The following is a 26,707-nucleotide window of genomic DNA, read 5'->3' on the forward strand; positions in this document are numbered from 1 at the left end:
GTCTTGCATTTGGGCAACACTATACAGGATAGCTTTAAGTTATATTTAACGTGAGTGATTCATCACAGGGCTAAATGTTTCCTTGCAGTAAAAAACAAATTTTTATTTTTTGGTTTATATTTTAGGTTTTCATCCAATCGAAGATAAAATGGAAACTGAAAAAACATCACCAAAACATTCATACCACAAAGAGCAACAGATAAGTCAACATGGTGAAGAAACCACATTAAACAAAAGTGTAAAAGTTCAAATTAGGCAAAAACATTACAAGTGTGAAATCTGCCTTAAGACATTTAATTACTCAAGTAATTTAAAAATGCATTTACGAAGACACACTGGGGAAAAACCTTATAAGTGTGTAATTTGCTTTAAGACATTTCCTACAAATTATGATTTGATAACTCATTTGCGAAGACATACTGGGGAAAAACCTTATAAGTGTGAAATTTGTCATAAGCAATTTTCTCAGCAAAGCAACTTGGCAACGCATAAGAAAGTACACACTGGAGAAAAATCTTACAAGTGTGAAATTTGCTTTAAGGCATTTCTTACAACTGGTAGTTTGAAAATGCATTTGCGAACACATACAGGGGAAAAACCTTACAAGTGTGAAATTTGCTATAAGGCATTTACTAAAGTAGATCATTTGAAAGTGCATTTGCGCACACATACTGGAGAGAAACCTTATAAGTGTAAAATTTGCCTAAAGACATTTATTACCTCAAGTCATTTAAAACAGCATTTGCAAACACATACTGGGGAAAAACATTGCAGGTGTGAAATTTGTTTTAAAAAGTTTTTTACAAAAGAGAATTTGAAAAATCATTTAAGAACGCACACTGGAGAAAAACCGCACAAGTGTGAAATTTGTTTTAAGCAGTTTACTCAAAAAGGTGCTTTAACTGTTCACATGATTGTTCACACTGGAGAAAAAGATTTTAAGTGTGAAATCTGCTTTAAGAAATTTATTAATTCGAGTAATTTAAAAACGCATTTACGAAGTCACACTGGGGAAAAACCTTACAAGTGTGAAATTTGTCTTGAGAAGTTTTCCCAGCAAAGCCATGTGATACAGCATCTGAAAGTACACACTGGAGAAAAAGATTACGAGTGTGAAATCTGCTTTAAGAAATTTACTGCAGCAACTGGTTTGAAAACGCATTTGCGAACACATACTGGGGAAAAACCTTACAAGTGTGATATTTGCTTAAAGACCTTTACTGTAGCAGGCCATTTAAAAACCCATTTGCGAGTACATACTAGAGAAAAACCTTACAAGTGTGAAATTTGTCATAGGGAATTTTCTCAGCAAAGCCACTTGACAACGCATAAGAAAGTACACACTGGAGAAAAAACTTACAAGTGTGAAATTTGTCACAGGCAATTTTCTCAGCAAGGCGTCTTGAGAACGCATAAGAAAGTGCACACTGGGGAAAAACCTTATAAGTGTGAAATTTGTCATAGGCAATTTTCTCAGCAAGGCAACTTGAGAACACATAAGAAGTGTGAAAGGACACCGCGCACATCTTATATCTGCTGATAAGCCAGTCCATTGACGAAGGTTTTGGAGCCGTGAATATTTCTTCCTACCAATTCCTCTTTTTTCCGACGATCTTTTCGTTGAGTATTAACCCTAGGATGCAAAACATGAGTCTAAGAGACTAAGGCGTACATTTACATCTTCGTAAAATGTGGTTAAAGCCATTTTGATCATTGTCTATTTATGAATTCGTTTTTGACATATATGACTGTTACTATATAAAAATTTAAATAGTATTCATAAAAAAATAATAATTTCCGTTCATACTCCTATAATGCATACAATGAGTCCGGGAGACACTTATCGACTTAATGTTCAAAGGTTAGATAGATAGATAGACAGATAGATATTTATTCATTTAAATAGGTTACCCTAATATACAATAAATGTAGAGAATAGATATTACAAATCATTTACAAAAATCAAATATAACTAAGCAACATCAAATGAAATTAAACAAACTTTAAATAAATTTACAACATATAATACCATACAATACCCACCCATAAAATTAACATAATAAAGTATTACATCACTTGTTTCTAATATACAGCTTAAGTTTGGTTTTAAAAGATTTTAGTGACATTGTATTTTTTAATTCACCTGGTAGAGCGTTAAACTCATTAAAACCCCTGAATACTAATGAATTCATCGTCATTCTATAATTTGTTTTTGCTATGTAAATATTCCCCATATTGCTTGTAGAATAATCATGCACATTTTTATTGTACACTATAAACTGCTTAAAGTAATCTGGAGCTACATTATTAAGTATTTTATAAACCAAAATCATTGTATAATAATACAGTTTCTCTTCAATTGTGAACCAACTTAAAGCCTGTAGCATATATGATACAGGTGTAAGTCGATTTGTTTTCAATATAATTCTCATGCCACGATTTTGTAGTTTTTGTAGTTGATTGAGTTTATTTAAATTAAACATATACAATATAGTTGCGCAGTACTCAAAATGTGGCTGAATAATTGAATTAAAAACTAATTTTAGCTTGAGTCGATATATTTTGTGATATTCGGCTAAAAAAATATAGTTTTTTCGTTATTTTACGGACAATATAATCAAAATGATGATCAAAATTCAAACAACTGTCAATTTGAAACCCCAAATATTTAACACATCTTACAATATCAATCTTTTCATTTTTTACTTGTAGCAGAATGTTATCCGTATTTAATTGACTATATTTGTATTTTGTTGTAAAGATCATTGCTTTAGTTTTGGAAATATTTAATTTTAATTTATTTGATGCCAAGTATTTAGCCATTTTTTCTAATGTATTGTTCATTTTTTGAATCGCTACTTCAAGGTTAGTATCACTACAAGCTACAAAAGTATCATCCGCAAAAAGATTAATAAATTCACTTTCTACATATAGGTCTATGTCATTTAGATACAATATAAATAAGAGAGGCCCCAATACGCTGCCTTGTGGTACCCCAACATTGATATAATGTTCAGAGGATAATGCCCCATCAAAACGTACTATCTGCTTCCTATCACTAAGATAATCACTTAGCCATTTGTGTACTTTACCTACAAACCCATAATTTTGTAGTTTTGTTAGGAGTATTTGGCGATCAATGGTTTCAAAGGCTCTTTTAAAATCAAGAAAAACACCTACTATGTATCGGTTTTTATCAATATCGTTTTTAAGTTTACAGAGAGTCAATTGTAAAGCTGACTTACATGAATGTTTCTGTCGAAAACCGGACTGATTATTTATTAAAATTGAATTTTTTCCTACGTGTTCTAGTAGTTGGTCATAAACTGCTATCTCTAATATTTTTTCAATTGGGGGTAATGTGTTAATGGGCCTAAATTCACTAGCTTTATTTGTATTCAAAATCTTCTGAATAGGAACAATTGTACTCACTTTCAAAAGTGTAGGAATTCTACCTGTCATTAGAGAAGTGTTTATAAAATTCAGTATAACGTGACCAATCGATTCAAAAATTTCCCTCACCATCCTTGAATTTAATATTTCATGTATGGAGAACTTGTTGTCCATACTATACTATTTTACGTAAGTCTAACATTGACAGTGGTTTAAATTCACTCAAATTTAAATATAAATTATTATTGGTATTGGTCCAGAAATTTATTGAATCAATATTTTTGACAATATTTGTTATACTCCTGACAAAATATTTGTTAAAATTTTCTGCAATCTCCAAACGTTCTCTTAATACATTATGCTCCGCATCTATATCAAAACATATACAGCTATATCAAAGTTGTTAACATTAATTAAATTTTTTAATATTTTCCACATTTTGTTTGGATCATTTTTAAACCTATTAATTTTCTCCAGATAATACTTATCTTTTTTAGCTTTTAATAAATTAACGACATGGTTTCTATGAGTTTTAAACAATGACCATTTATTTTGTTTCTCATTTTCCCGGCAATTTTTGAACTCCTTATATGTTTTATCACGAATTCTAATTTGATTAAACACCTCATTATCAAACCATGGTATATTTGATTTATATTTACACGATTGAATAGGCGCAGTATTATTAATTTCTTTTTCGCAATTAGTTATAATTTCATGAAAGATAGTGTCAATATTTGTTGTATTTAAGTTCCAATTAACCATCATTAAGTTAGTTTTAATAGTGTTTAAATTGTTTTCATTTATATTTCTATATTTTTTTATGATACTGTCAGTAGCTGTTGTATTAAATAAATTGAAAGAAATAATAGAATGGTCAGTTACTTTTGGACAATCATGCACATTTACTGAAATATTATTTTGGTTTGTTAAAACAAAGTCGACTAATGTTTTACTGGTTTCGGTAATGCGAGTTGGTTTTGTTACAAGCTGATTTAAGCCATATATTGAAACTAGATTTTTAAACTTTATAGTATAAAAACTATCACTAAGAAAATCAAGATTAAAATCACCTACTAATACACACTTATTATTCCTAGACAATACACTATCGCATATTTCTTCAAAATCTTCCAAAAATTTCGCATCTGAACTTGACGGCGAGTGGTAAAGACATCCAACAATCCAAGTGGTAGAAATTAAATTTATCCTTATAAATCTACACCAGTAATTACCATGTAAGACAAATGACTTAACATAAGAAAATTCATAATTATTCTGAATATATAACAATACACCACCAGTGTACCTACTATTTGAATCACATCTAATACATTTATAATTTTCTATCATGATCTCTTTATCATATATATCTTGCGTGGTTCTTGCTTCACTTAACAAAATTAATTTTGGGTTATAGTTTGCAATGCTTGTTCTTATTTGATCAATATTTTTTAAAACGCTTTGTGCATTTAAATATATAATATCGGTATTAAAAAGTAAATTAGGGTCTGCATTTAGTTTTTTTCATCAATTGAAGTTGAATTGCTAACAGTATTTGGTTTATTATTTATAAATTTAGGGACAATGGTAGGCCTATTGTTAATATATTTAATAGTTTTTGTTAAGTCACCTGCTCTAATCAATTCATCAAGTTGATTCTTTACAGTAAAATAATAATCTCTTTGTCTTTTGGTTTGATCAGCAAAAATCTTGATTCCAGGAATGTTTATTGATGCTTTATTTTTTAGGACCTTTAGGGCATCTTCACTTGATTGGAGGATAACTTTGATGGGACGAGTTTTTTTGTTATCAAACTTACCCAACCTAAACAATTTTAAATTATTTGAGTCCACTGGGAAGTCCTTCAAAATGTTTGTTATTGTTTCACTGTCTTCTTTAGTACGATCTGCTTGAGTCGGTTTATTCGATTCATTTATGTTAAAGACAATTATATTAGATGTCCTATTTTGTCGATCCATCACTTCATAAATAACATCCTCTTCTTTTTCTGGATTTACTAAGTTTGTTTGGATTGATTTAAACGATTGAATTTCCTTTTTTAATTCAACATTTTCCTGTTTTACTAACTCAACTTCAGACGACAAATTTTTCATATCATTAGTAAGCTTTTCAAGATCTTGCTTCAACTTACTCATTTCTATCAAAAGTTTAGGAACCCTTTTAATCGCCTCTCGACACTCCATACAGTAATAGGCCAGGGATCTGTTTTGAATAATGACTGCACGATATTCAGAAGCCGCCAATTTAGTACAGGTTTCTGTAGAATGAACAGATTCAAAACAGCTATCACAGACAACTAATTTTTCCTTTTCGCTGAAAGCAACATCACATGTTGCACATTTTCCTTTGCTTGGCATTTTTGCAACAGCGACCCCCTATTCAAAAACAAAACTGTACACCACTGGATTCTAAGGAACACTTTTAACAACAGCTGATTTAATAACTTCCTTCAACTTTTTTGTATCTGATAGAAAAAAAGTTAATAAAAAGCTGATAAAGCAATTTGAAATATGGGTCCCAGATAAGAATAGCACTGGCTAATGGGATTTTAATGCCTTCAACAAATTAAATTTGCTGTAATTTGATGAAAAACGTATATAATTAGGTTAAATCGTCAATATTTTCACTTTCTTTAATTGGAAAATTGTGTAATACCCTTCAAGAAATAATTTGATACCACTTTCAATTTAGAAAACCCACTATTTCACCACTAATTTGACTTTCTTTCAGGAGCACTTGATGTGTTACTCTCTATAGTTAGTAGTACATTTATAGTCTCCTTGAGTTATAGTCCTTGATTTATAGTCTCCTTTATAGTTTGTTGAGAATGACCGCGCTCCTTCGGTACTATTCCATTACGCATATTTATCTATTGCCTGAAATCTGAAATGGTTGGAGACATAATAATATGTACCAATAGAGAAACCAACCAAGTATTGGAGGCCAAGGGAAAGGTATGGCCAAAAATTGAAGAGGACGAAATAAACGCATTTTTTGGCCTACTGCTACTGGCTGGTGTCGAGCAGAAGTAGGATACCCCTGTCAGAGAGTTGTTCTTAGATAAATCATCAAACCCACTGAATAAAGCTACAACGGCAGTAAATTGTTTTGAAAATATAAGACGATTCATCCGATTTGACGACCCATGAACGCGTTCAACTAGGTTGGAAACTGACAAATTTACTTATGTCCGATATGTATGGGAGTTGTTTGTGAAACAGTGCCGAACAGTCATGGTACCAGAATTGAATGTAACCATTGACGAACAGTTGCTTGCATTTAGAGGTTGGAATTTTATTCAATACATGCCATCGAAACCTGCAAAATACGGCATTAAATTTTTTTGGCTTTGTGAAAGTGAAACAAGATATATGCAGTTGATGGGCCAATATACTTAGGTCGTCAACCTGGTGAAAATATTCAACAAAATGTAGAAGAAAGTGTTGTAAGGTCCTTGGCCGCTTCCATAAACAATTCTGGTCGCAGCTTGGCAATTGACAAGTTTTTTACTGGAATCCATTTAGCACAACATTTTTACTGTCTATAGGAATAACTTGTGTTGGGACATTACTACATTACGAACAAATAAGAAAGAGATTTCCTACGAATTTCAAGCTTCAAAAGAAAGATGCGTTTTTCCTATATTTTTGGATTCAATAATAATTTGACTTTGGTAAGTTACGTGCCAAAAAATAAAGCTGTTATTAGGTAAATGCAACATGATCAATCTTCAGATATTAGTAGTCCAGCAAAGAAGCCCGAAACTGTCAAATTTTACAAAAACAAAAAAAAATTAAACAAAACAAAAGGTGGGGTTGATCAAATGGACCGAATTATACATTACCGTTTGGTACAACATTATGGTTGTAGCAATTCTTAACGCGTTTCTCCTTTATACAAATCAAGATCAAAATTTTGCTGCATCAGGAAAAACAAATAAAAGAAGATACTTTCTCAAAGATTTAGTAAATGACTTAGTTTTACCATTTATAAAAAGAAGGGCTGGAAACTCTAAACTTACAAAAACCATCCGAAGACATATGGGTAATTTTATCGAGTTGCCTCAAGAAAATTTAGGGATAGATTTGGCTTATAGAAAATAAAAGGAGATGTTCCGAGTGCCCTTTACACATTGTAAGAATGAGCACACAAATTTGTCAGAAGAGTAAGTGTCCAATTTGCAAAGAACACAGTGTTTTAATATGCAAGAATTGGTTTGTGTAGTTTCTTACCAGGTATTTATTATTTAAATAGAATAGAAAAAGACTGTTTATTATTTGTTTATGACATATATTTATGTCTAAAATATTATATACTTATAAATAAAGAAATATTAAATAAATATTAGACAACTATTAAAGAACATATCTGCTTTAGTACTTTATTTACATAGCGAGACTCATGTTATCCCATAACGTAGAAATATTTGCTTATGCATCCTAGGGTTAACTGCAGTATCCAGTATCTGCTACCTCTCATTATAAGCTCGAGATATTCAAGTTTTCTCTTTTTTATCATCTTGATTAAGTCACCTCCGCCTTGACCTACTCTATTTAGGACTTCTCTGTTTGAAATGCGTTGAACCCAAGATAGTCTGAGCATTCGACGATATGACCACATCTCGAAGACTTCCAACTTGTTCATCATCTCGAGTTGCCTCAAGAAAATTTAGGGATAGATTTGGCTTATAGAAAATAAAAGGAGATGTTCCGAGTGCCCTTTACACATTGTAAGAATGAGCACACAAATTTGTCAGAAGAGTAAGTGTCCAATTTGCAAAGAACACAGTGTTTTAATATGCAAGAATTGGTTTGTGTAGTTTCTTACCAGGTATTTATTATTTGTTTATGACATATATTTATGTCTAAAATATTATATAATTATAAATAAAGAAATATTAAATAAATATTAGACAACTATTAAAGAAAATATCTGCTTTAGTACTTTATTTACATAGCGAGTCTGCGAGACTCATGTTATCCCATAACGCAGAAATATTTGCTTATGCATCCTAGGGTTAACTGCAGTATCCAGTATCTGCTACCTCTCATTATAAGCTCGAGATATCACCTCCGCCTTGGCCTACTCTATTTAGGACTTCTCTGTTTGAAATGCGTTGAACCCAAGATAGTCTGAGCATTCGACGATATGACCACATCTCGAAGACTTCCAACTTGTTCATCATGTTAACCTTCATGATCCAGGTTTCACATCCATATACATAGGTATTTGGTTTGATAGAGTTAGAAAAAAAAAGAACCAAAAAGGATCTGTATGTACATCAACATGGGATTGAGCTGGTAACTTCTACAAGTAGAAAGCTCTTTAGAGTGCAGATGGAAAATGACGATTTTTTAGACTTTCAAGTATGTACTTGCGAAATTCTTCAAGAAGAGCTTAAGTTTAATACCGAGTAAGCAATGGTTACATTTTCAGCAGAACCAACCTTTAACCCTGTATTACCAGAAAACAGCTGGAGGTAGCATAGAAGAGTTTAGTGAGCTATCTATGAAACCCACTCGAGCTGGCAAAAATTCTGCCCTGCCAGATCTCTTGCCAGTACTGATTGACAGAAGGCCGCTCATTAAGCAAGCTAAATATTCAAATCTTCAACAGTTACTCAACTACGCGCCTCCAATTTTTCATGAGTTTCACAAATCTGCGACATGATGGCTGGAGAACTAGAAAACTCGGAAGAAGCAAAAGTCGAAAATAAAAAGATATATACAGGGTGAGTCATGAGGAACTGTACATACTCCTACCTCGTGTAGAGGCTCCTATGGGGAATAACAAATGACCATTAAAAAGTGTCTGCTCCCATTGTTTAATAATATACAGGGCGAGTTTCGCATTTTGACAGAAATTTGTATTCGTCATAATTTTTGAACGGTCAAATCGATGTGTCTCTTATTTTGGTTAATCGTTACACTATTACCACCTAATCAATTGATTTATTCAAACTAGAAAAAAATCAAGTCCGGCTTCAAAAAAATTAGTTCGTTTGGGTCTTAGAAAAAATTTCACCCTGTATACGCTTTTTGAAAACTATAATATGAATTTTGCAAATTATACAAATAGGCAATTAAAATGACATATTTATTTTTTTCCCCACACGATTACTTAATTTTTTATAAAAAAATCAAATTTGAGTATAAATTAAAAGTTTGGTAAAGTGAACCATAGATTTAAAAAAAATAACTTTTATTACAAAAATTAATTTTTTTTAACAAATATTTAATTTATGTTACCACCCAATCAACTGATTTATACAAACTAGAAAAAAATCAGGCACGGATTTAAAAAATTAGTTCGTTTGGGTCTTAGAAAAAATTTCACCCTGTATACGCTTTTTGAAAACTCTAATATGAATTTTAGAAATTAGACAAATAGGCAATTAAAATGGCTTATTTATTTTTTCCCCACACGATTACTTAATTTTTTATAAAAAAATCGAATTTGACAGTGAATAATTAAAAGTTTGGTAAAGTGAACCATAGATTTTAAAAAATTAACTTTTAAATTAATTTTTTTTGAACAAATATTTAATTTATGTTACCACCCAATCAACTGATTTATACAAACTAGAAAAAAATCAGGCCCGGATTTAAAAAATTAGTTCGTTTTGGTATTAGAAAAAATGTCACCCTGTATACTCTTTCTGAAAACTCTAATATGAATTTTACAAATTAGACAAACAGGTGTGGCTAAAGGTTCTGAACCAAGGCCAGAATAAAATAAATAAAAAAAAACAAACAGGCAATTAAAATGGCATATTTATTTTTTTCTCCACACGATTACTTAATTTTTTATTAAAAAATCAAATTTGTCAAAATCGAAATTTTAACCTAAAACTGAAAAAAAAAAAATGAAATCACGGTTTAACTCGCTACAACTCTGTTTCATTTTAATATTTTTTTTATGAAATTTTACAGCACATATCTCTTACCATTGTGAATATGAAAATTGTTGTAGACTTTTCGTCTTCTTCTCATAAAAGTTATGAATTTTTAAAAATAAAAGGTGCAGATTCGTGAATTGCAAAGTTAAATCGCAAAAATTAACTCTAAAAATTTAAGATTTATCTATTTGATCACGTCTATGTTAAACTATAGAGTCCAAAGAGAAGTGTTATGGGTTTTAGATCTAGACGTGGTATAGAAAAAAAATGGTGAAGCTTTTAATTTTGAGAAAAACGTTGTTTAATTTTTTTTCAAAATTTGTTCAAAAAAAGTAATTTTTTTAATAAAAGTTAATTTTTTTAAATCTGGTTTCTAGTAAATATTGTTCACTTTACCAAACTTTTAATTATTCATAGTCAAATTTGATTTTTTTATAAAAAATTAAGTAATCGTGTGGGGAAAAAATAAATATGCCATTTTAATTGCCTATTTGTCTAATTTGTAAAATTCATGTTAGAGTTTTCAAAAAACGTATACATGGTGAAATTTTTTTTTAAGACCGAAACGAACAAATTTTTTAAATCCGGACCTGATTTTTTTCTAGTTTGTATAAATCAGTTGATTGGGGTGTAACATAAGTTAAATATTTGTTCAAAAAGAATTAATTTTTGTAATAAAAGTTAGTTTTTTTTTAATTTATGGTTCACTTTACCAAACTTTTAATTCATACTCAAATTTGATTTTTTTATAAAAAATTAAGTAATCGTGTGGGGAAAAAATAAATATGTCATTTTAATTGCCTATTTATATAATTTGTAAAATTCATATTATAGTTTTCAAAAAGCGTATACAGGGTGAAATTTTTTCTAAGACCCAAACGAACTAATTTTTTTGAAGCCGGACCTGATTTTTTTCTAGTTTGAATAAATCAGTTGATTAGGTGGTAATAGTGTAACGATTGACCAAAATAAGAGACACATCGATCTGACCGTTCAAAAATTATGACGAATACAAATTCCTGTCAAAATGCGAAACTCGCCCTGTATATTATTAAACAATGGTAGCAGACACTTTTTAATGGTCATTTGTTATTTCCCCTAGGAGCCTCTACACGAGGTAGGAGTATGTACAGTTCCTCATGACTCACCCTGTATTAGTGTTATTGTAAAGAATAAATTTCTACAAAAACTTACAGATTTTTTGTGCACGTTTTACCTTTATGTTGCTTTTCTTGGAAGTAAAGGGCTACAAGTGCTACTTAGCAACCTAAAAATAGCTCCAAAATAAGTTAATTTAATAAAAGTATTATTTTCTGTTACAACTAAGAATAATAATGCCTACAGTTACCAAACCGGAGAAGAAAAACTAGCATTAAAATAACGTGGCAATTACAGTAAAGGCTAAACTTTGAACGGCTTTACTCAAAATTTACTTTTTGTCACTTATACCCCTTTATAAGTGTGATATTTGCTTAAAAACATTTACTGCACCAAGTACTTAGAAAAATCATTGCGAATACATACTGGGGAAAACCTTATAAGTGTGAAATTTGTCATAGGCAATTTTCTCAGCAAGGCAACTTGACAACGCATAAAAAAGTACACACTGGAGAAAAAAACTTACAAGTGTGAATTTTGCTTAATAGTTATTTATGATATAAGTGTTAAAAGTACAATTTTAAGGCACGCATGTGAAGATTTGGCGCATGAAGGCACGTGAGTGCCTTAAAAATGTACTTTTAACACGTATATATTTAATATTTTGCAATATTTTTTCTACAAACGTGTTATTTTTTACTGCTGACGGTGCAGCGAATATCACCAACAACATCCGAAGATATTGTGGCCTCAACTTCGACTGAAAATTCAGTTATTTCTACTCATTCCGCCTTAACCATGAAAAATGGTAAAACTGCAGTGCAAGAAATTCATTTTTCAAATTGCGCAAATTGTACTATTAATATTAATGTTAATAAATGAAATATAAATATTTTGACGTTTGCCTTCAAAATTTGACATTTACTTTTAACTGCAGTGCCTTAAAATTTTTAAAGCACCCATTGACATTTTTAAGGCTCCTATGGAGTGCTAAAATAGTTATTTATGAAACAGTTCGTGAAGTATGCACGAGCGACAACGGAGCGAGTGCTATAAATCGCGTAAGTTCGGAAAAAGTACCGTAAAATGGGGTGACTTTGACCGATTTTGTACTTTAATCCTATAAAAATCATATTTTAAATTTTGCTACATTTTTCTATATGCAAATATGTTATGGGTTTAGGCGTCTACTTTCAGTAGCTTAGATTATAATTACAAGAAAATAATCATGACTTAGAAAAAAAAATATAAAATGCCTTTGGTCAAGTTCATCCCATCTGGGGGGAAGTTGACCGTATATGCATTTTGCCCGTAAAATTATTTTTCTTGTAAGTGGGGTTAATTTGACCGTTTTTTAAACCATTTTTTCTTCGTTATATCGGTGGATTTAACAACCCTTGGAATATTAATTCTTTTTTTTTATTAAAAATGAATTCTTAGATATTTATAAATTTGAATCGTTAAAAATAATTTTAAAAATTATACAGGGTGGCTGAAGTATATCGCAATAGATATTTTTCTATGTTTTCGGTCAAATTCACCCCAGCGGTCAAAGTAACCCCATTTTACGGTACTTCACGCACAGTTTCATACAATATTTTATCTACGATAAACAAATAAAAAAAGCTGTCTTCGTCACTGGAATTCATTTCTATTCTACAATTTTTAGAACTTTGACATTTAAAAATTCTAACTACTTTCAAACCACAAAACTGTCAAAACTTTTGTTGTATGGTCGAAGCGAAGATCGGTTGGATATGCGCATTTTATCAATGAAATTCGATATTTTTAAGATATTCCAGAAGCCGCTACAGATAAAATGTTTTAACAAGCTATTAATCAAGACTAAGTTTTCACTCTAATGGCATATAAAACAACATAATGCTATTGTACACCCCACCAGAATGAAAACAATGGGAACCTTCTCTGGTTACACCTCCGAGGCTTCTACAATATGCAAGCCATACGGTAAGGGAACCATTCTCGTTGGAACTTTACCGCGCTGAGCAGATGGGACGTGAATTGTAAATTGTAGAATTCCCTCATCTTCCTTAGTCTCAGCATCCGTATGGCTTAAAACTTAGTCTTGTTGTAGCAGTTGCCGCTAGGGCATCTATGCCATTTCGTTCGTTGCAATCCGGGGACTGCACGCTGGGGTTTTGTTTTGGTTGGATCAGGGAGAGCAGCATATGTGCCTCCTGATGAGAGACTAATAAGTTTCGAAACCGGTAGAGGTGCTTGATGCACTCTCTGGTTGGACTAGAATATGGTTCGGCTGTATTTTCGTTTTGCAACGAAATTGAAAATGGTTATTCATTTTTAAGCTATTAATCATTCAGAATTAGTCGACGAATATTAGTACAGTTAAAATAATTAAGACGATAACCGGACAATAATGATTTAATGAGTGAAATTTTAAGTTTTTTTTACTTTAATGACAAAAAAAGCAAGCCCATTAGCAGAACCCAATTAAAAATTATTTTGGACATCATATTTGAAACACTATTTGGTTGAAAAAATCTCATTTTTGTCGGCAAAAAAATATATTAATTTGTTTGGACTAAATTACAGTTGTGTTTATCTTAAAAAGGATATGTTACTATCAACATTCACGCAGTGTTGCCAAACTGAATTTTGTTATTTTGAGTGGAAATTTTCCCAGCGATCTCCGAGGGTACAATAATTCATTGCTCATATTGTCATCACCATGACAACGCGAAAGTTAAGGATTGTCACCATGACAACTCGAAAGTTAAAAACAGTGCTAAAAAGTAAATCCCATTTAAAATACATTGTTACTTCACGCACACTTTAAATCCTTCACGCACTGCTATCTATGATGACAGTTTTCACAAACTAAAAACTTATACATAATATGACAGAGTAGATAAATTGCATTTTTAACCATTTTAACACGTTTGTAGAAAAAGACCTTTACTGCACCAGGTAATTTAAAAAACATTTGCAAACACATAATTGGGGGGGGGGGGGGGGGGGGGAGCATCTTTTGAGTTTGAAATTTGCCTTGTGCAGTTTTCTAAGCAAATCCTTTTGATAAGGCATAAGAAAGTACACACTGGAGAAAAAATTACAAGTGTTAAATTTGCTTAAAGACATTGGGTGCGTTCGGAGGACCACAGCGGCTGGACAGCTGAGCCAGCAGTAGCTGTCAGACGTCACCGCTGGAAGCCAGCCGCTGAGAGATTTACTAAGCTTTCCCTATTACGGCTGGATTCAACCACTCAGCCGATTTCTGCTGACAGCCAGTCGCTATGGTCGTCCGAACGCACCCATTTACTGTAGCAGAGTATTTGAAAAAGAATTTGCGACGACATACTGGGGAAAAACCTTATAAGTGTGACATTTGTCGTAGGCAATTTTCTGAGCAAAGCAATTTGACTGAGCATAAGAAAGTAGGCACTGGAGGAAAAAATTACAAGTTTGAAATTTTCTTGGGCATTATTTACTGTAGAAGAGTATTTGAAAAAGCATTTGCGAATACATACTGTGACTGTGAGGGCAACGAAAGCTTACGAAAAAAAAACTATATGGGGCAACTAAGCTTACATTTATCTTATGTTGACTAAGTAGGGTATAAATGTTATGTGATATATATTTTAGTAAAACGCAATCAAGTTGTAAAGAAATGTAATGCATGCAATTTTTAATACATTATTTTTCGCATTATTTTAACATAAAATACGAACTTATTACGCAGTTTTTGTACAAAATGTGTTAAAAACATAAAACACATCAATTAAATTAATTAGAAGTTACCATAAAATCAGTAGTATAGAAACGTGCAGTAGGTTTTCTCGATGTGTCTTTTCATTGTGCACACTCCACACAAACTCTTTTGGCACAATCCATGCATATTGGACTTTTACAAATTATGCAGAAGTGTGCTGTTTTTCGTCTTTTTTTAGCTGAACGTTTGCAATATTTTCTGACCTCAAATTTGTCTTCCTGGTTAGCACTAGAATCTCTCTCTCTTGTCGTTTCCCCATTACTGAGGATCGTGATTTCTTCCAATATTCCTAACAATGTTTCTCCATTGGTCTCTATCTTCAGCTGCTCCAAGAGCTTCGCAGAATGAGTTTCCAGCTGAATGCTTTATTTGGTCAGACCATCTAGTTGGTGACCGTCCTCTTGATCTTCTCCCCGGAACGTTTCCAGAAACAATTAATCTCTCCAAACTGTCGTCACCTCTGCGAACCACGTGACCAAAGAATTGCAGAATTCGTTGTAGACATATTGTGGACAGCCTTTTTTAATATTGAGTTGGTTTAGAATGGAAACGTTTGTCCTATGAGCTGTCCAAGGTATGCGCAGCATTCTTCTCCAGCACCACATCTCAAAGGCATCAATTTTTTGGCGCTCGCATGCGCGAAGAGTCCAAGTCTCTGCTCCGTATAAAAATATTGAGAATACAAGGGCATTCACCAGTCTCATCTTGATATTTTGAGAGAGAGATCTGTCTTTCCAAAGTTTAGTTAGGCGACTCATCGCATTTTTTGCCATACCAATACGTCTCCGAACTTCTGCTTCACAGTTACCATCGTTAGTTATACTAGACCCGAGATAGACAAAGGTGTTTACTATCTGGTATTCCTGTAATATGTTAGTCAGTTGAATAGTGTCAAATCTGTCGACCACCATTATTTTTGTCTTAGCTTTATTGATTTTCAGACCAACTTTATTGCTTTCGTACTTAACTTTTCGCAGAAGATCAAACATTTCTTGCTCATTTGCTGCTATAAGTGTAGTGTCATCAGCAAACCTCAAATTGGAGATTTTTCTACCGGCTACTGTTACTCCACCGGCCCATCCTTCTAAAACCATCCTCATAGCCAGGGAGGTAGTGTCAAATTTGACCGGAGCATTTTAGCATGGCTGGTTTCTTATTATTTAGGTAGGTGTTCCAAAGCTTATTAACAAATGATGTGTCAGCTGGCCCAAAACCGGGGATTTTAGACAAGAAAAGCTAAAATATGAAAGTTGATGGACCAACGCTACAGCTTAAATGTCAAATATTTATATACGTTACTCAGAACATTCAATGGACTTGCTTACTTGGCTCCTACGTTTCACTCAGGAGATCGGGGTTCAAATCCTGGCGCGGAAAATTCTTTTTGTTTTTTAAATTGACATTTTATTTTGAAAAATATTTATTTTTATAATACCACGTTTTTATTATTTATACGAGACAATATAAAAAAATCTGTATGTCTTTTATAGAATTGCAAACTATGCATTTTTGGTCATAATATTATGATTGATCTTAATAAGCAAATTTGTTGTACATGAACCTCTGAAGGTTCCTGAGTTGGTAAGACCAACAATCTAAGTGAAAAGGGAGATATTATTTGTTATTTTTTTGGACAAACTGTTTTTTCTTAATTTTATATGTTGTAGAACCGAAAGATACAACCCTAAATTTTCACTTTTTTATGACCAACCCCCATGTTTTAATAGCAATCTAAATATTTCCCTATTCTCTATAATATATAAAAATGAATGTTTGTCTGTACCTATGTCCCTTATAGAATCGTAAACTATGCATTTGGTAGAAAAAAGTATGGGTACGCAATATTTTTTAGTATTTTTTGGCTTTCTGGTAATTTTAGGTATTAAACATTCAAACATTATTTAGTTTTAAGGCGGTACGAAGTTTGCCGGGTCAGCTAGTTAATAATAAAAAAGTATTAACTCTTTTAACTCTATTAATTATTAAGTATATATTATTAAGTATTAACTCCTTCCTGGGTTCATGTAAGTACAAAAACTTTGCTTGAGGTCATCATAATATGATTAAATGCATAGTTTACGATTCTATAAGGGACATACAGACAAAAATTCATTTTTATAATATAGAGAACAGGGAAATAATTAGATTGCTATTAAAAAAATGGGGGTTGGTGATAGAAAAGTGAAAAATTAGGGTTGTATGTATCTTTTGGTTTTACATCACATAAAATTATGCAAAAAACAGTTTGTCTAAAAAGATAAAAAAATGTCGGGAGTGGGGTGGGGAGGCCAACCCCCTTTTTCACTTAGATTGGTCGTACTAACTCAAGAAGCTTCAGGGGTTCATGTACAACAATTTTGCTTATTAAGGTCAATCATAATATTTATGATCAAATGTATATATGCTATTTCATAAGTTCTATGCATAATTCTATAAAAGACATACAGATTTTTTTATATTGTCTCGTATAAATAATAAAAACGTGGTATTATAAAAATAAATATTTTTCAAAATAAAATGTCAATTTAAAAAACAAAAAGAATTTTCCGCGCCAGGATTTGAACCCCGATCTTCTGAGTGAAAGGTAGGTGCCAAGTAAGCAAGTCCATTAAATGTTCTGAGTAACGTATATAAATATTTGACATTTAAGCTGTAGCGTTGGTCCATTAACTTTCATATTTTAGCTTTTCTTGCCTAAAATACCCGGTTTTGGGCCAGCTGACACATCATTTGTTAATAAGCTTTGGAACACCTACCTAAATAATAAGAAACGAGCCATGCTAAAATGCTCCGGTCAAATTTGACACTACCTCCCTGGCTATCATGACATGTTCACCATAAATGTTAAATAAGTCAGGTGTCAACACGCATCCTTGTCTAACACCTCTCTCTGTTTGAGAACTTCTGATCTAGTCGTACTGTCGCTATATTAGACTGGTACAGATTTTTAATAAGTGTCATCAGGTGCATTGGTGCGCCCATTTCTATTAAAATTGACCACAGATTTATCCAGCTTACACAATTAAATGCCTTTTGGTAGTCAACGAAGCATATAATCGTAGGTACTTGAAATTCTCTAGACTTTTCAATGAGTTGTCTCAGGTTCAGGATTAGATATCACTAGAATGTTGTACTTTTATTTTTAAAACACGACCAATACACATTCTGACTTCCCGACTGATGTGCATATTTTGAAAACGACGTCTCATTTCTGGTTCTACTAGCTGCATTGCAAGTTGTTTATTGAAGCCGAAACGTTTCATCTCCGCATTATCTCGCCACGACTGATGAACCAAAAAAGAATTAACACTTGAAATATCCAGCATTCTATAAAAAATTACCATTGGCCACCTCGTTCTCCAACCCGTTGAATAAACACTACACTTTTCATCTAGGCTATCTACTCCCCATTTTGTTTGATCGCAGAAGTCAATTATTTCCGGTTTGCCAGATTCTCCTACGTTCCCTTCATTATGGTGCATTGAGGAGACTGACAAAACGGCCTTGTGCTTTTTTGGCACGCGAGAAAGTAGGCTAATGTCTTTGAAATAGGGTAAAGTTTGAAAACGGCTTGCGTGGGCTTAGAATATTTTTTTTCATTATCTGGCAAATCGAAACCATCCGAATCTTTGCCACAATAACTAAATGCATTATATAGATATCCAGTTCTGGCATCTGTCAAAGCCATCATTTTCAACCCATACTTACAAGGCTTGAAATAAAATCGTGCGTTATTGGCACCCTTGATGAAATGCTCGTGCCGGCACAATGTCAGCGTGGGCACTGAACGAGTTAAACATTTACACCAAACATTGATACTGCCGCTTTGTTGCGCATCCGAACCGATTTCCGTTTTTACTATACTTCATTTATTTATTATGCACATAACTGATTTTATTCGTGTTGTTGAGTTTTTGCGTTTATGTTTCCTTGCAGTAAAAAACAAATTTTTATTGTTTGGTTTATATTTTAGGTTTTCATCAAACCGACATTAAAATGGAAACTGAGAAAACATCACCAAAACAGTCACACCACAAAGAGGAACAGATAAGTCAACATGGTGAAGAAACCACGTTAAAGAAAAGTGTAAAAGTTCAAATTAGACAAAAACATTTACTGCTGCGCATAATTTAAAAACGCATTTACGAATACACACTGAGGAAAAACCTTACAAGTGTGAAATTTGTTTTAAACAATTTACTAGTAAAATTAATTTGGATCGACATACGAAAGCTCATGCTGGGGAAAAACCTTATAAGTGTGAAATTTGTCATAAGCAATTTTCTCAGCAAAGCAACTTGACAACGCATACGAAAGTACACACTCGAGAAAAAAATTACAAGTGTGACATTTGCTTTAAGCTATTTACTGCAGCAGAGAGTTTGAAAGTGCATTTACGAACACATACTGGTGAAAAACCTTACATATGTGAAATTTGCCTCAAGACATTTACTGCTACAAGTAATTTAAAAAAGCATTTGCAAGTTCATACTGGCGAAAAACCTTACAAGTGTAAAATTTGTTTTAAACAGTTTACTGAAGCAACTAATTTAAAAAGACATTTGGGAGTACATACTGAAGAAAAACAATACAAGTGTGAAATTTGTCATAGACAATTTTCTCAGCAAAGCAATTTGATAAAGCATAAAAAATTACACACTGGAGAAAAAAATTACAAGTGTGCCATTTGCTTTAAGCTATTTACTGCAGCAGATAGTTTGAAAGTTCATTTGCGAACACACACTGGTGAAAAACCGTACAAGTGCAAAATTTGTTTAAAGACATTTACTGCAGCAGATAGTTTGAAAGTTCATTTACGAATACATACTGGTGAAAAACCTTATAAGTGTGAAATTTGTCATAGGCAATTTTGTCAGCAAGGCAACTTGACAACGCATAAAAAATTACACACTGGAGAAAAAAATTACAAGTGTGACATTTGCTTTAAGCTATTTACTGCAGCAGATAGTTTGAAAGTTCATTTGCGAACACATACTGGCGAAAAACCGTACAAGTGTAAAATTTGCTTAAAGACATTTACTACACCAAGTAATTTGAAAGATCATTTACGAATACATACTGGGGAAAAACCTTACAAGTGTGAAATTTGTCATAGGCAATTTTCTCAGCAAGGCAACTTGACAACGCATAAGAAAGTACACACTGGAGAAAAAAACTTACAAGTGTGAATTTTGCTTAAAAACGTTTACTGCACAAGGTAATTTAAAAAAAGCATTTGCAAACATATACTGGGGGGTGGGGACTTTATGAGTGTGAAATTTGCCTTGTGCTGTTTTCTAAGCAAATCCATTTGATAAAACATAAGAAAGTACAGAGTGGAGAAAAAGTTATAGTTGAGTCCGCGAGTCTTTACCCGTGCGTCATCATTTAAAGCATACGAAATAAGTCGGAAATCTATTTCACGCAACAACAACTGACAGAAAGTGGCTACTGTTCCGATTACGGGTTTTATTATAAAATTTGACGTTATCAAATATATAGAATGGCAAATGTAAGTTTTGCTTCAACATTTTTGTGCAGAATTACAGCTACATTTGAAGTAGCTTAATAAATTCTTTTATTATTATTGATTAATAAATAAATAAACAATTTATAAAAAAATTCAATAACATATTTTATTTTTGTTATTTTATTCACTTTGACGGAAATCTAAACACAATCATTTCTTTACTGTGTGAATGACGTTAGCTTTGTATGTTTTAAATATTAATTGCCAAAATATAATTATTTACCTTAAAATTTCAAAGCCAAATATAAAATTAGTTGTGAAAACAACTGTTTGTCACGGGAACAATGTCACAGCATAAGTCTGCAAATTTTCATTCATTTGCATTGAAGAAAAGGCAGTCAAATTAACGCCTAAAGATTTGTTGCAAATGATTGAACTAAAGAAAAGCATTTAAAAATGTCCCTCACAATTTTTTCGTCCAGCAACGATTTGTACAAACATTTGGAATTAGGCTCATTTTACCTTCTAGTTCATTTTATATATTGAGCCGTTGTACACTCTTGGTTTTTTAAGGGTGATCATCATCATCAGGGCTTTTAGTTCCGGGTGGAATGTTTGCCGCTCTTACTTAGAGCTCTCTGATTCACTTATTGCAGTGAATCACTCCGCATTCCACTTGTATGTTGTCAAAGTTTGTTGTATGACTTGGCTTTCGTTACAATTTTCTTCCACTCATATCGATATGTATATAGTTCCCTCCAGTTTCTCATTTCTAGAATTTTGATATCTCTAATGACCTGGTCCTCCCATCTCTCTCTGGGTATTCCCCTTGGTCTTTCAGTTTCTGGTTTCCATCTGGTGATCTTAAATCTTCTCCCTTCATTATGTCTCGCAGTTCATGCAATTGTGAAGGATGTGATGTGAAGCAGCATTTAGATATCTGTCGGTTTCCGATACACTGTATGGCCTATGTGTCCGTCTTTTTTCCTTATTATTAACACATCTAAACCTAACCAAACAGTGCTTAAATACCTCATATATTTCATTTATGCTATGAGCTCGTAGGTAGAGGGGATAATTAAAAATTCGCGAGTGCCAGTAGTGACAAGTCTGTAAGCTTTTACTGAAAATTTGACATAAATGTCAAAGTGATTAATTTAAAACATTGAAATTAAAAACATTAATAGGAAATAATATTAGTTGGTCAAAGCTGTGGTGTATATTTTTAACTTAAATATACTTACGTTTTAAATACTGAATTTAAGTCTTTTTAATATTTCGTAATATGTAATTATAAATTAATCTAAGCGCCATCTACACGATAATTGTGAAAGTATCCGAAGGAAGAAATTATTATTTAATTAATAGAACGTTAAAATGATTAGCAAAATTTTTAAAAAATCGATTACAATTTAATTACTTTTATGCGTTGTAAATATTAAGCGATAACAATTAAATAATAAATTTAAAAATTACCGGTGAAAGTTGCATTAGTAATCCGCTAGGAGCGACACCAGCGAATCTCAGAGCATATAAGGAACAAAGATATAAACAACTGAGGTGTCCATTTCGTAATGGTTCATTTAGTAACACAATGCTGGCGCCGACACTAGTGCGTCGTCGGCACCCTTGATGACACGCATTGAAGGGAAAGAACGTGAAAATAAAGCTTAGTTTGTAAACATCTACATGTCTTTCCAGCAAGACCTTGACATTCCACCAGAAATTCTACCTTTGACATCTATTTACCGATCCCGTCCAGTGAATTAGTAAAGAAATCTATATTATATTCTGCAAAAAACTATACAACCATCTCCCTCTACAACTTAAATCTGCAACATCTTTCCCCAAGTTCCGTAAAATGACAAAAACCTATTTATCTGAAAGATCATATTATTCAATAGCAGAGTTTCTTAACCAATAACCAAGAAATTACAGTATTCTTATGTATAAGTAGAATCTTAATCTATATTTGAGTGTCATATGCAGCAGCTTAACTTATTAAATTTCTTAAGGTAGATTACGCAATTTGCAAATTTTTTTTTTAATTTTGCAATAGATTGTTAATGATTTTTATTTCACTTTATTATGTTTTATTTATATTGACGATTTATATAATTTTAGTAAATTATATTTGTTATTGTTTTTATTTATGATTCTTGTAAGCTTTGTTTATAAAATTATTAAATTCTTCATGACAATAAGGCATATTTCTATTCTATTCTAAGTTAAAAAGAAAATTTCTTTCATCAGTAATAATATTATAAATTGCCCAAAAAATATAAAATGTATCGAAAACCTCCACTATTCACCCTCGGTAACTCTAGAACCGTTCATTTTATAACAATTATGTATCATACCTTTTTTGTTTTAAATTTTAGGTAGAACATTTTTGTATAGAACATTGTTTACGCTACAGCATTGTTTTTAGAAATATTGACGAAAAACGTAAAAAAACTACTAATTTACCGACTTCTCCCCCATCTGCCCCCAAACCAGACGCTCAGAATGGTGTAACTTTTTACTGAACAATATGTGGACCATATAGAACAATTTGGTGTTGGAGAAAACTTGGAACCATTCATTTTAGAAGGATTGTGCATTAGGCCTTTTTTATTTCAAATTTAATGTAGAACATTTTTGTATAGAAGGTTATTCCTGCTAAACCGCATAGTTTTAGAAATATTGACGAAAAACGTAAAAAACTATGAATTTTCCGATTTCTCCCCCCCCCCCCCCAAACCAGACGCTTAAAATGTGTGACTTTTTTCTGAACGTTATGTGGACCATATAAAACAATTCGGTGTTGGAGGATATCTTTCACTTTGGATGTCTGGGTTTGGGTGTAGTTATACATACCATACTATTACAGATGCTAGCGTGTATACACACCAGGGTGTTGAAATCAGTTAGGGTTTGGAAAAACAGTACATGTACAAATACTAACAGATTTGGACACCAGAGTGTTAAAACCAGCTAGCTTTTTTAGTGGCTATACATGCATAGCGATGCTAACGGCTATTGACTTGATTTTATATACTTCTGTGGGAAAATATTTAAGTGATTTAGGTATTAATAAATAAACGTTGTTGGGATATGAACAATATAAATCTATTAAAAATAATATTAGGTTAATGAGCAGATCTATGCACTTTAGCGTTAGGTTGGTTCTGTGTGATGTTTCTCATCAGATTTCTACTTCTTTTTTTTTTCTTTTGTTGCCTCGATTTTGGACGGACGCCCAGATTGAATCCTACGAGATTCGCAAGACAATCCTTCACGATGCTTTCTTCTGCTGACAGCAGTTGGTTAAACCTCAATTTTTCTGCCTTTAAATAGGGGCTCTGTTTATTTACTAACGTACAAAAATCAAAAAAATCTGATGGATTTTCGATTTTCTTTAGCTTATCGTTAAGTAGCCCTAGCATTTTCTTTATGTGACTACCTTGATTGGAAGTAATTATGTTCCTAATGTGTTCTATGTTTTTCTCGAAATTATTTATTTCTTCGTTGCAGCTTTCGTTTTTATTTTTCGTATTTATTTTTGTATATATAAAAAAGGTCGTAGAAAAAGTATAGTATTCTACTCTCATGTAATGGCGATTACTCAATCTGATGAATTACGACACTCTCATTGGGCTCGTATCGCAAACTTCATCATCGTGAGTAGGTAGTAGCCATCATTACATGCTCGTTGAGTAATATACTATTAATAATAACAAAATTGAGTAATAATGATAAAAGTCTAAATATTTTATCTCGCTTATTGATTAATATAATTAATTTTGTTTATTAACTAATTCTTTATACTCTTTATACTTTAACTAATTTTTTTATACATGTAAACTGTATATATAATATATTCTCCCAATATTTTTTCGCAAACCAGCAACGTGACAGCCGCCATGCCAGTAGCATTTAAAAGCAGTGTGTATGGCCGTTAGTATCTGTGCATGTATAGCCACTACAAAAGTTAGCTGGTTTCAACACTCTGGTGTCCTAATCTATTTTTTTACAGTATTTGTAAATGTACTGTTTTTCCAATCCCTAACTGATTTCAACACCCTGGTGTCTACACACGGGCTAGCATCTGTAAATATGCGACCGGGCGCTACATTTTAAGGGGCGCCAAATTTTGACGCCGATATAAAACTAAAATATTTTTTACATTCATTATTTTTTATAGATTAACTTTGAACATTTTTCAAAAGACATTGATTGAATAAAATTGTAGTATCTATAAGAAAACTATTTCTAACTAAAATAAAAGATTAATAGACAAAATTATAGGAGTCATTAAACTAAAATATATATGTCTAGTGTACAATGTTCTATAAAATAATAAAGATATAAGGGTATATTATTAGTCTTACTATATCCTTTCCTTTTTTCTTTTATAAAAAAAAAATGTACTTGAATCGGTATATGGTGCTGATAAAAATGTTACTGGTAAAACGGTTCAAGTGCAGATGTTAACTATTATTAATCATTTTTATCCCAGCTGTTATCCACAGTGTAACTACAACTGGCACGTTGGATAATACTTAATTAGTCTTCAAAAGTCGGCACAAATCTAATATTTATTTAATTGAAACTAATCCTGTATTAACATGTGTTTTACAGAATACTAAAAATAATTTTGTGGTAAAACAGTTCAAGCGCAATTAAACCCGTTTACGTTTACTAGGTACTAAATAATGCAAACTGCAATTGTTAAATTAAATGTAATGGCGATACATGGCGACTGTGAGCCGAAATATGCTTGAATCCTTTTACCACCAACTTAAAATACCATTTGAGTATGCGGATCTGTACTTCAAGCATATTTTTAGAAAAGTGCACGTTTGTGGAAATTTTTTTGTAGTAAACGTTTTCTTTTTTCAGATTACTTAGTAAGACTGACTACTCGTTTTTTTTTTTTTAATTTGCTCCTGAGTCGTTACATTATGAAGTCATACAATAAAAGGTTAAAAATAATGCTTTTCTTTTGTTATTCTAACAAATTTTTGATATTTTTAACATCTAATACCGTTTTTTATATGTGCGATAACACTTATTTTTGGGAGCATTTTATGTACCTAATGTTAAAACTTTTTAAAAAATTGCCATTTTCAAAAATCTAATTTTAATCAGATTTTAATTTTCTACATGCTATTTGAAAGGTATTAAAAATACTTAAAAGTCGCCTTTTTGCGAATTTTTAAAGTGCTGGTGCTTGGTGTCGTATATTTTAAATTGAACAAAAATTTTTTGGGAGCAGTTTTTTATATAAATAACGTCCCATTGGAGATTTTCTTGGCCCAAGCCTCTATCTACCTTATACAGTGATGAGCGCGCTAATAACCGGCAAAATAGCGCAAAAGATGGAAAACCTAATACATTGCGAAACTAGTGGAGGTGGAAATGATCGTTATAAACGTATAAATTAACATTACATTACATAGTTTCCCACTTTTAGACGTCTGTGACAGAAGTATTTTATAAAATTCTACTGTCACAGTGACACTTGTCACACTCCTCTCGTACGTCTAAAGGTGGGAAACTATGTAATGTAATATTAATTTATACGTTTATAACGATCATTTCCATCTCCCCTAGTTTCATCTCTTTTTGTTTCGCAATGTATTATGTTTTCCATCTTTTGCGCTATTTTGCCGGTTATTAGCGCGCTCATCACTGTATAACCCTCTAAAAAATGAGTATTTTGTTACTCAAGTGGGCCAATTTAACAAAAACTTATGGATTATTACTATCAATCAGAAAGCCTGAAGACTTTAGATATATTATATATATTATTACAGATTATAAAAGTAGAGATCAAAACCTTTGATTTGAGGGCTCATACAAACTTCTAGGTAGCCTAGAAGTACAGTTATGATATTTCAAAATCTTAACTAAAATCAAAATATCAATTCTGTGAAAGCTAGTTTTATAGACTAAGACTATACGTGGAATTTGCTAACCATTTTAAGCACGATAAGAGCCTATAACTTAAATAGTAAAACCTCAAAGAAAACGTATAAACACTGTGCTGTCACTTTTTAGTGGCACCTCCTACTTTCCACTTTAGACGAGA

General features: G+C 32.1%; 1 protein-coding gene across 2 annotated transcripts in view; it reads left to right on the forward strand.

The window, feature by feature from the left end:
• The window catches only part of LOC126885940 (zinc finger protein 227-like), a 60,074-nt gene that overhangs the window by 21,630 nt on the left and 11,737 nt on the right, over positions 1 to 26,707 (forward strand). The window contains exon 2 of one of the 2 annotated variants that reach the window (XM_050652763.1): positions 126 to 8,346. The exons of the other annotated variant lie outside the window; for it this stretch is intronic. Within the exon in view, the coding sequence (XP_050508720.1) occupies positions 126 to 1,540 (1,415 nt within the window). The 3' untranslated portion in view covers positions 1,541 to 8,346. Of the gene's footprint in view, positions 1 to 125; positions 8,347 to 26,707 lie in introns of those variants that run through there. 2 annotated transcript variants of the gene reach the window in all.

Source organism: Diabrotica virgifera, chromosome 6, assembly GCF_917563875.1.
Source record: "Diabrotica virgifera virgifera chromosome 6, PGI_DIABVI_V3a".
NCBI lineage: Eukaryota > Metazoa > Arthropoda > Insecta > Coleoptera > Chrysomelidae > Diabrotica > Diabrotica virgifera.